Raw genomic sequence first — 12,079 nt, 5'->3', positions numbered from 1 at the left:
TAACCTACATGAGTCACCAAAACTGCTTTATGAACGAGATGCCTGTCACTCTATATATCATGTTCACACACCTTGTTTGTCTCAAAACATCAGTGTATCATTTAGTCTATATATAGAATTATATTTTTTCTAGTTAATTACTACACCATACAATACAAAGGACACGTTTCACACAAAACGAAAGTACAGTGTGCAGTATGTCGCTGGCATCTTCAGAGCTACACAATAAAAAAATGTTGACTTTGGACTGACATCACTGAGCTAATTTGACTCCTAAATTTTACTGCCGCTGAACATTAGTTTCCGTAATGATGACATGAGCTCTGGAGGACAATGAGGCATGCATCCTTGCTATCACAAATCCCTGTAAGACATTCCCCATGGTCATGTAAGGTATGGCAAACATTTAATGATCCGACCGTTGGACTGCAGTCAGACAATATGTCCGGCAGTTAAACCGACGGAGGTCAAGTCATTTGTCTAATTTGAAAGAAAGTTTTGATCGATGCAGACATGAGAGGACGAGCTTGCCGGATCCCATTTCTCTGAATGATGCTGTCGTCTTGAAAGGAATGATCACCGAGAGAGAAATAAATTGATTTTCGTCTCAAATGTCAAGATCCAAATGATTGAATCTGAAGGGCAGTCACAGAGGGAAAGGAGTGAGTGCTACAGTTGTGTGTTGAAAGCATGCGCCGGTTTATTTATTCTCATCTGTAGCTGCAACAGCATGAATGTAGATGAGTGATTGCCACAAGTACCTGCTGGTGCAGCATCCTCATTTCAGCCACCTCTCTCTGGTCTTCCTCGCGCAGCCTCCTCAGCTCCTCGCAGGCCTGTTTCACGTGGTTGTGCTCCCTCACCAGCTGGATGTTGTCCTGTCTCATCGCCTCCAGCTCCTCTTTCAGCTGGGCATGCTCGCTCGCCAGACGGCTGTGCAGCGTGCTGAGGAGATACCACAGTCAGTACCGTCAGACGGTGGTCGCTGCCAGTCGGGTTTAAAAATCAGCATTACAGGCAAACGTATGACTCGTGAGTCACATACAGACAAACACTCTTTTTTGACTTTACTTTACAAAATGTCAAAGTAAACAATTTACAATAATATAAAACAGAGAAAAGCAGCAAATCCTCACCTTAGAGAAGCAGGAACCAGAGAATGTTTTGGCAGTTTACTTGATAAATTACTTGCATGATGAATTGATTATTAAAATTGTTGTTGACGACCCTAATTTCCTTTCAAATCAACTAATAATGTCAGCAGATATAATACTACAGTTTCTACAAACTAACGGACTCGCTCTCCCTCGTTTTGTGAATGTTGCTTATTTTTAGATGTGTTCTGCTCAAGTCCATGCCGAGAACTTTTTAGATATTGACTTGAAGTTACACGTCTTGTGATGTGTCCTTAGTGCAAGATGCTCATTCACTGCTTAATAAATAAAACCAAATAAATAAAACAAAGGCTATAACGTAGACACGTTCAAGCTCACTCTGGGTTTCAAGGCAGCTGTTTGACACTGATGCACCCTGAGACAACTTCAGATATGCCAATTAAATGCGATATTAACAGTAAAAACAGCATCATCTTATGCAATACAGCTCAATTTGTAACAGCAGAGACATGGATTATTACAAGGACAAATATAATCCTGATTACTGAGAGCTAGCGTACGTGTTAAGTGACTTATTGATCTTAGGACAATGCACTAGTCAGGCATGAATGTGATTTCCCATTCACAGAGGATGGTGGAATGAGGAAGTGCAGAGGCAGACGGGACAGTAATAAATAAAGACTTTCTCTGGTGTGCAAATAGGCGCAGAAGGAGAGGCTTAAACATGGCAATAATCCTTCATCTGTCTGTTTGCATTTGGGGCCAGATGTCGACTCCCTACACTTTGGTCCATTTGTGTGATTTAACGATGCCATACTGTCTCCAGTCTCCTCTTCATAGCTTATTTCACGGGACAGCAAATGCTGTGTTCGTAGCATTATCCTCATGGCACAGATGCCGTGCTATACACACAGGGGTTCAGATGATGATTACAGAGAATGGTTTGGCATGAACTCTTCAAGAAGGGTAATACTTATAGATAAGTCATTCAGTCTCTGTTCACAGCCGTTGGTCCGAAAACAATACTCGGGGTTTATGCTGCCATGAAGACAATAAAAACAGTCTTTTTCTAAAACAATCACAAAGATTAAGTTAAATTGATGAAGGGCTGCGAGGACTTTACAAGGCTTAACTAATCAGCTTTTGTACTGGTATAAAGGCTTCATCCCAATTACTCTCGCGAAAAGTTAAATCTGTTCTATGCAATCTGCTGTGAATATGTCAGAGGACGAACTGAACTCTTGCCCTGCAGTCTGAGCGCAAATGCTCCGGCTGTTAATTGTTTTATAAAAAAAGCCCTGTAGTGGGGCTTTTCACTCACTGGTAGAAGTCTGCTTTCTTCACAGCCTCCTCGCACCTCTTCAGGGTGGTGCTGTGCTGGTTCTGCAGGGATTGCAGGTCTGCCATCGCTTTCATGCACTGCAGCTTCAGACGCTCGTAGTCATGACCAGCTTTTAAGTTTGGTCTATTTCACACCGAGAGGGAAGAAGGGAGACAAAATTGTGATGCATTAAAAAAATCGAGTTTTTAAAGATGCCGCATGGGAGGATGAGAGTGAGATAAACATTGTGCTCATGGGAACACACGGGAGGAGAGGCATCATTAAAGTTGTATGCTCACCCCTTGTTTGACAGAGTTGAGCATATTTTAAAACTATTTTGCATCCCCTTCCCTTACTTCACTCGTTTGTTTTTTTGTTGCTTTAAAAAAAAAAAATGCTGAACAAGGCAAAATGCTTCTATTCATGAGTGCATGTATACACAGGATCACTGCACTTTTCTGTAAATGTTTGTTTTGGAAAACAGGCAGTTAGGTGCATGAGATCAGAACAGTACCTGCAGTCATCGAAGGTGGTTCCCGGTGACGAGAGCGCCAGACGTTTACGTAGTTCGTCCCTCTCGCGGGTCACATGTCTGAGCTGGAACAGAACAGTCTCCATCTTCTCGTTCACCTGGTGGCTGTCCATGTGAGTGGGCGGAGGCGAGGAGGCTAGACCGGACGTACCTGCGTGAGTCAGCATGTCACTCGTGGCATGTGCCGTTCACAAAGCTCAAATGATGGGGGGCATCAATGCAGCCCCATCACTTTCTTTTAAAATACTACCTTGGCTAGGCTGCAAAGGTTGTAAATCTCTTCCTTGATGAATTTCTGGGTCAAAATAATTCAATTAAAATGAATGAATGAAAAAAGCTAATAGATTTAAGTGTACAACTCATGTCTGCTTGCACAAAACACTTTTTTCTCAACATTTTAGTGAAAACAAAAGAAGGACAAAAGTTTACTGGCTCAAGAATCTCAGACTGGACTTAGTTAGTCTAAATATTAACCAATCATAAGCAAGAGCACTTTGTTGTAGCTACTGGACCGAGCGTCTACACATTCATTACAAGAAAACAGTCATTTTTAAATCATTGCTCACATTTTTGCAGCCAAAATCAGTTTAATATTCTACTTCATTATGCAGCTACCCTATTGTTGTACTCATTGACGGGAGTACTTTTGAATATATTACACAGAAATCCCCCCACTGATACAAATCAAAGCTCCGTTTCCCTTTTGGTGGCATTGACCAGTCAAATCCTCTCTCTCCCACAGAGAATGAAACAGGTGTGTGTGTGTGTGTGTGTGTGTGTGTGTGTGTGTGTTGGTAGAGGTTTTCTAAATCCTTCTCACATCTGTGTAATCACTTGCATGCGCTCAGAGTCTAAACAGGCAGCAACCAAAGACTGACTATAATTTGGACAAACCATAGAACATACTTTGTTGGTTCTTTCCGGGGAGATAAATGATTTTATTTTTGACATTTCTACACCTGAACACCACCACGAGAGCCACATTCACCTAAGCTGCTGAGAGAGCTGCTACTTTCCGAGTCCGACGGCATGGTGGACAAGATGCTGTAAGTGGACCCTGCGAGGAGAACAAAACATTAAAGTCAGTTGTGAGTGTACTCGACCATGTCTGCATTATAGTCAGATGATTATCTGCAGCATTGTATGGTACATCAAGGCTGTGGAGCTTGGGTTACTTTCAGGGGCCTTTACTGAAAAAAGGCCAGCTGGAGACATAATAAGGTGGGACTTTCCCCAACTTGGGATGATGGGCCTGAGGGCTGACAGCAGAGTGTGGCTAATTATCAGTTGGGCAGCGAGCTTGAATACTGACTAGCCAGGGCCCCAAAGAGGCTACAGCCTCAAAACTTCTCCTTTTATCTCCTCTGACAACATCACACAGTCCCCCCCCCCCCAGTGAAAGCCCCTTCTTTTATAGCCTAGAGTGATTCATAATTAACTGTACATAAAAGGAAGCCTCAGTAAAACACTACGTATTATAGAGAAGATGGTGTTATTTCAACGTAAAAGTAATTCTTGAAGAGGATTACTAGTAAAACTATTGATTGATTTGTTTTGATTAATCTATTAAAGCCACTACATGCAGAAGCATTTCATATCCTCAGGACAATATCATGGTCACGATTGTTAAACATTTCTAAAGAAACCCTATTAAAATGTTTATGTAAAAATATGACTGATGTATTAGTTATCAAACGTATTAAAATCTCAAATATCAATATTGATCTCAAAAATCCAGTATCAAGTGGGCTTTAGTTGGTCATTTTCAAAACATACGCATCGTGGATAATGATTTTAATCTATAATGTCAGAAATCAATGCATCACAAATCATCACGGCTCAAAGTGAGGTCTTTAAATGTGTGTCCTATGAACAGAAAATGGCAATCCCTCAAATTTCAGCAGGTGGAACTAAAATGTTTGACATGTTTGATTGGTTTAAACAATTAACAGATCGTCAACATTAGAGTTTATTAAGGTTTCCTGGTTGAATTGCCTCAACACTACTCTCAACTAAAATGTGATTCTAATAAGCACCTTCACAAATTTCCCCTTCTAGGAAAGAAAAGAAAGAAAACAGACTGCACAATCAAAAAGCCAACAGTGCACATTTACTGAGATGTAACTTGGCTGTGGGATGAGCAGCTTATAGTTCAGTTAAACCAGAAACCTCCACCCCTGATGTAAAGTGTAGCGCTCGACTCTGGAGCGGGAGCATGACAAACGATTCTATTTACCCACGTCCCAGTACTCTAAATCAATCCCTGGCTGGCTGAGTTCCCACTAGCTAAAAAAGGAGACTATGAGTTTGATTAAGACTGGAAGGAGCCCAGCTAACATGGCTCACCCCTTTTTTTCCCAGCAAAGGACTGAAAGAAAGAAAAAAAAAAAAAAAAAAAAAAGAAGACTGATGTGCCTCAGGAACCGTGGCATCCCATGGATCAAGCTCTCTTTGTTCTCGCTCTAGCTTAAGTTTCCCATGACTCTGTTTGAGCAGAGAGTGTCTCAATGGGCAAGGTTCACTGTGTCATAGCTCACTCACTTTTCTGTCCGTGTGGAAGTCATGTGACATGGACCTCGCTGCGGCCTGACCCTCATCACTCAAGTATCTCATTTAGGTTGATCCCTTTTCTAAAGTCACGGCAAACTTGGTGCATATTCTGACATATTTCAAAGCATTTCTCTCAAAGCTGAGAACAGCGGCACCAACACTGAGTGCTGATATCTAAAATCTACATCTAGTACTCCGCACCACTGATAATGAATGAGAAGCACTTAAAATAGTGTGCGCTTTCTTATGTATTGTTCCTTCATCTCGGGGGCGCTGACCATTTAAAGCTGAATTTTATTCCACATAGATCCAAGCAAAGACAAACAAGCATCATGTGTTCAATTTGTGAAGTTATGTCAACTTGTTGATGTTCATCGGCAGTGAAAATAGGACCAAGTGTGCAAATAGATTATTGACTATAGTGATGAAACAGGCTTTTTTCACAGCAGACATTTTATAGTAGGGAAAGCACAGGTGTTAATAATAACATTATTGTTTGATTAAATGTCCCAGTAAGACAAGTTAATGCACAAAAAACAAAAAATTAGCCTTTGTTCGGCACCCTATTTACTAAGGAATCAGCTTAAGTAAATAGGGCGCCCGCTCTACCAGGTGAGCTACCTGGGCACCTCAGAGTCTGCCATCATTAATCATGTTATTTACAGGCCGGTTAGACATCACTTTAGGCGATTTATCAGCCACAGCTCCCTTTGGTGCAACAAAATGCTTTAAAAACAACTTTTTAAAGTTGACCTGTACACAAAATGTAACGTGTAAAATCAGTAGAGTTCCCTTTTAACAAATATTGGTAGAGACATCCATGGTGCACAGAGAAGGAATCTAGTGCCATGTCGTCAGCAGGTGGACTTCTGTGGTTCAGAGTGAAATGTCAACAATCACCATGCGATTTGGTGCAGACGTTAATTGCCTTTGTAAACGTTGGTGGCACTCTTGACTTTTCAACTAGCTCCATCGATCTAACCGTTTGGATTGCTTGCTGTAGACTCCTGTATAAATTAAATTTGAACTCTCCTACTACCTGACGTGGAACATTATTTTGCAGCACTGCCAAGTGAACACGTCAGCCACGATACACACCCTTTCAATGTGCTGTCGTCAAGTTATTGTTCTTCAAGAAAAAGGTCTGAACATTCTGTAAACAAAAGATCTCTTATGTCAAGCCCTGAAGCTATGGTTATATAAAACTACAGAATATCTTTGTTTATTAAAAACAAACAAGTTCTCTGGGATGCACACCTTTTCAAGTACTGTACAGGCATTCATCATATTCACGTTATTTCAAATCAGCTACACGTAGCATCTCTGTTGACATGCGATTTGACGAGTACCTGCTGGGGTTAACTAACGGAGCTCTGGCTCATTAACATTGTTGTGATTTCAAAGATAATCTAGTTCTTTCCCCTCATGGATTCTGGGTGGCCTGGGAGATCAGGCTGCTGACTGCACACATTATTTAAAAACATAGCCTGTAACAAGCTACCGTTTTCCTTGGGAAGGCCTTGCTTTTGGCTGAGTAGTGGAGGAACCTGTCTGCCCAGTTGCAAAAAGCAGCTCAGCCCATTTGCGTCCCGTGTGACTACCAACAGGGAGCTGCGGACTACAAGGACCAGCCCGAAACATGTTCATTTACAAGAATCTACAGCAGCAGAAAGCCTATCAGTGCTCGGTTTTAGACTCCGTGCACGATTGTGAAATGCAGCGCAAAAATGAAAAAGCTTAGAAAAATAGACTCACTCTGCAGCTTCAGTTTTCTTATAAATAATAAGGACAGAACAAATACATAATTAACACCTCACCAATCAGCTCTCCGAGTATGACACGATACCTCAACGTGAACAACATAACTTATGCAAAATATTGCTTTTGAAATGCAAAGGCAGGAGGTGCTGTGCAAGTACCATGTACTGGTGTGCATGCTTTACTGCTGCAGATTATTGCGTATATATATATATATATACACGTTTTAGGACATGAATCCAAACCGGTTTGGCTTACACTGAATTTGATGATACATTTATAGACATCATGAAAACAGCAAGAGCATGTCTGTAGCTTTGGGATTTACAGTAGCTGTATTTTTGTGAGCAAAAGGTTTTCAAACATGTAAATAAGATTATTCTAAATATATTTTATAAATAAAATCATAAAGTAATGTACTATATAATGCTGAAATAGGTTGATGGATAACTGATTGTAATTGTTTATTGAGCAGCAGAAATGCCAAACATTTGCTGGGTCCAGTTTCTCAAATGTGAGGATTTGATGCATTTTGGACTGTTTTTGGGACAAAACAAAAGCATTAGACAATTGATCAGTAAATTGAAAATGAATACGCAACTAATTGTCAAGCAACAATGCCAAACATTCCCTCAACCACCTTCTCAATTATACGGATTGTCCGCGTCTTATGTGAGAGTAAACTGAATAACTTTGTTTTGGTTCGTCGGTCGGACGAAGGAAGCCAAAAAAGTCACCTTGGGCTGTGGGATATTTTGAGTGACAATGTTTCACTATTAACTCACATTTCATAAAGCAAACGATTAAAAATAAATAATCAGCAGACTAATGTTAGTGAAAATAATTAGTTGAAGCCGGATTTGAAGACCTCGAGTTGGGCACTGGAATTTGTGATGGACGTCTTTCAATATTTTCTGATATTTTATAGATCAAAACATATTAAGTTAATAAAAATGTTTTTAAATGTAGAGATTCATTGATAATGGAATTAATGGTTAGTGTAACTTGGTTTTGTACAGAGACACAAATAAAAACAGTCTCCACTAATATATATATATTTTTCTTCTCACTCTAGTTAATTATTCACTCATTCAGTTGACAGGGGGTTATTGATTCAACCACACACACACACACACACACACACACACACACACACACACACACACACACACACACACAGTATGGGTCTTTTTAGGTCCATTAAATACTTTCACAAAGAGCTGGCAGACTGTGCTTTTAGTGACATGGGAAAGGGAAACAAGCACAGTAGTGTGAGTGTAAATAAGCATCAGGTCACATGATTGTGTAGCCCTCTCTCTCTCTCTCTCTCTCTCTCCCTCTCCCTCTCCCTCTATTCTTGCCCAAAGGAAAAGTCCTGCCCTTCATCAAGTTGTCATATGGTCAATACCTCTAATGTCAGTTAGATCATGCCCAGAGCAGGGTCGAAACCAGGTTGGATCATAACCAAAATAAAAAAAGCACACAAGTCCATTAAACACACCATAAATCTTCTATACCAATCTACTTTTACAGCATACATGCCTTTTCTTTTCAGCACGACAATGCACTACTTCTTTGTTATGTGCCTGATTAATATAGCTTCTTACCAGTTGTATGATCCACTGGTCCGGTGCCATTCAGCAGCACCGAGTGCAGGTGAGGGTGCGTCTTCTCCAGGGCCGTGCAGAACTCTGCGAAATGGTCTCGGTCTTTACTTATCAGTATCTTCAGGAGAAGGTCCACTTTTTCCGAGTTGCAGGAGCAGTTGTGTCCCAGCTCGTAGCGTTCAGACTGGCTGAGGGTCCCGCAGTGAGCCAAAACATCCACAACTCGGTCCGCATCTGTTATCGACTCCACCAAGTTCTGGTAACATTTCTCCAACAACTCTTTATGCTTGGGCTCCATCTCTGTTTTGCTCCGTTTCGGTTTAACCACCAAAAAAAAAAAAACCACCTCGGGACAAATCCAGCTTCTTTACGTTTGTGGTTAGTCAACTTCACTTCGTGCTACTGTCGTAACTCCCCGAAACTATCCCGCTCGGCCCAGTCGGGACGGTTTTCAACCCGAATTGAAGGATACACAAGTAGCCATATTTGTTGCCCAGGGCTGTTGACTGCACCAAGATGACAACACATATTCCCAACCACCGCTTCGTCCTCCCCGACCCAAAAAAGACGTCTCTGCCTCTTTAAGCTCCGCTGCGCACACGTTACGAAGACATTGTCGTCCTGAAATCAAGTTCTTTCGACATGTTGAAAAGTGTGAAAAAAAACTCTTCAAGAGCCGCCCCCCCCCCCTCCTCTCTCTCTGTCAGACTACAAACTCCGCCATGTCTCACCGTTCAAAGCAGCTGTAGCCCTGTGCCAATCATATTTCCGTGCAATGGACATTTAAGGTAAACGGAGGCGGGGCTTGTTTTTAGACGCACCTGGCTCCCCACCGCTTTGATTCCCATACAATATTATAAAACACAGTACTTAAGGCTGTGGGATGTAACTAAGTATATTAGTTACTTAGCAGATTTAGATAATTAATACAAAATATAAATCTACTTATACATTATGATATTATTATTATTATTATAGGTTACGCTCCACAGCAGTGTAGTTACAAGTATACCCATCTTTACCTGCTGCAACATTAAAGTGGCGCACACATAAATGCATCAATACTTGTAATCCAATAATATAATATATATTATTCTGAAATTGGCCATTCTGCAATAATGAGTAGCCTACTTTTACTTTTGGTAATTGAAGTATATTTTAATGCTAATACTTGTGCATTTAAGTAAAGTTTTGAATGCAGGGCTTTTACTTGAAACTAATTATTTCTTCATGTGGTATTACTACTTTTACTTAAGTAAAAGATTGAAGCAGGGGGTCCCTGCTCCATGCTACATCAGTTTGGGGGTCCTTGGCCTGAAAAACGTTGAAGACCCCTGCTCTATGACAATTAAAAGTCTTGCATAGTCACTTAAGTAAAAAAAGCTAGCAACATGTAACTTTAAGTAAGCCTATCAAGAGTATAAGCACTGATTATGCTGTAAAAGTGCCCATGTGAGTGTCAGGCCTATATTTTTATATATTATATAATTTATTTATTTAATCATTATTATTATTTTTATAATTACAGGATTATTGTTACGGATATATTAATGTGTAAGTAGCATTTTACTGTTGTAGTTGGTCGTGGTGGAGCTAATTTGAACTATTTGATTGAAGTTTAATCTACTCAGTGCTTTAAAATATGTTTTGTATAAAAAACATTATCTGTAAATTAATTAGTAACTAAAGCTGTGAAATAAATGCAGTTGAGTAAAAAGTCAAATAGTTTCCCATTTAACTGTTGTGAAGTAGAAATATGAAGTAGCATGAAAGTACCTCAAATGTGTACTTAAGTACTGTACTGATCCATCAACACACCACCACCACCTCTCAGGACATTTGAATGAAATACCAAAATAAAAGCATCTTTTTATTGTTTGGATTTAGCTGTTGAATTATATTTATTTAAATATGACTTCCTTACAAAATAGTCTAAAGCTGTTGACCTTATTTACCGCTAAGAATAGAAGAGAACAACAATGTACATGACCTCGATATCCTGGTAGCTACACCACTGCTGGGAAATGTCTATAATTCTTGCAGTATTCCCTCCAAAAATCTAAAGTCTGTCAGGAATGTAATTGTGATCAGCGGATCATGATGATTGTATATGTAAAAATAAATCTCACATAGATGTTATTTGTATTGTTGGAAACAACCTAGGGATATCATAGTGATGTCAACATCAATCAGAAGCGCCAGAAAAAGAGATGAGAAATTGAAAATATTTGTTTTTGAATGGCTTTTTTCTATTTGCTTCTCTGTTTTGTGAAACACTGGATTCTTTTACCTCTTTCAAGCCCCTAATATCCTTCATAAGGAAGCAAAGGGAAAATGGCTCTTTGGTTAAACTGATCACAACTCATGTCCACACTGAGGTCATCATCTTCTATGAAGGGGCCACAAGCCAAAAAGATTGTGAACCACTGCTCTCCAAAATCACAACAATAAAACTGTACATGCACTTCTCATTGTTTATCTTTCAGTTGGCGATTCTATGGATGGAACATTGAGTTTTTACAGTTAAGCATCTGTGTAAATATTACATTACAAATCATGCATTTATTGATTCGGACGTTGCTTCCCTGAGCCTTATCTGTTCAGTAAATCCAGTTATACATACAACACATGGATTACATGCTTCTGAATAGGCTATTATTGTATTAGAAGGGGAATCCGGTTACTTTTATTTCATGATTTGATCTCTCTTCAGAGAAGGTTGTATACCTTCAGACCTTACGTATAGTTGCCTGTTCCTCATCTGGATTGTCCCCTGACACATCTGCCCCGCTCTGTGAGCTTTCTTCTGCTCCACATACTCCATCAGCTCTCAAAGGAGGCCGACGTCACATAAGACCGATATCCTTAAGAAAAAGAAATGCTCTAAAAACATAATGAAGTCATGTATAAGATTATCTATATGAGCTTATCTTTAGGCTCAGTACAGACAGCTGAACTGCAGAGATGCTGAATGTGAACTCTGTTCACCATAATTGCTGACAGTACTGTATTATTAAGGGGCTTCAGTGTATTGCCTTCATGAGGATTGTGACTCTCATCTGGAGCTAGCTACAACACACAGGGACTGGCTTTAAAGCTTAATACGGTACACAGTGTGCCTATACATTTTCCCACTTAAGTTTAGCAAAGCTTTAACAAGTATAAGTGGTTATGTAACAATTCAACTTTCTGCAGG

General features: G+C 40.0%; 1 protein-coding gene across 3 annotated transcripts in view; it reads right to left on the bottom strand.

Annotated features, from left to right (window-relative positions):
* The window catches only part of LOC115025110 (disks large homolog 5-like), a 28,228-nt gene extending 18,607 nt beyond the window's left edge, over positions 1 to 9,621 (bottom strand). The window contains exons 1-5 of one of the 3 annotated variants that reach the window (XM_029457172.1): positions 8,884 to 9,621; positions 3,957 to 4,025; positions 2,951 to 3,119; positions 2,437 to 2,580; positions 762 to 945 (exon numbers count right to left, since the gene is read on the bottom strand). In XM_029457172.1, coding sequence (XP_029313032.1) covers positions 762 to 945; positions 2,437 to 2,580; positions 2,951 to 3,119; positions 3,957 to 4,025; positions 8,884 to 9,181 — 864 coding nt within the window. In that variant the 5' untranslated portion in view covers positions 9,182 to 9,621. The remainder of the gene's footprint in view (positions 1 to 761; positions 946 to 2,436; positions 2,581 to 2,950; positions 3,120 to 3,956; positions 4,026 to 8,883) is intronic. The other 2 variants (XM_029457173.1, XM_029457174.1) reach the window with 2 other exon arrangements.
* Positions 9,622 to 12,079: the final 2,458 nt, after the last annotated feature.

Source organism: Cottoperca gobio, chromosome 19 (assembly GCF_900634415.1).
Source record: "Cottoperca gobio chromosome 19, fCotGob3.1, whole genome shotgun sequence".
Lineage (NCBI taxonomy): Eukaryota > Metazoa > Chordata > Actinopteri > Perciformes > Bovichtidae > Cottoperca > Cottoperca gobio.
This window is presented reverse-complemented; position numbering and strand designations above follow the sequence as displayed.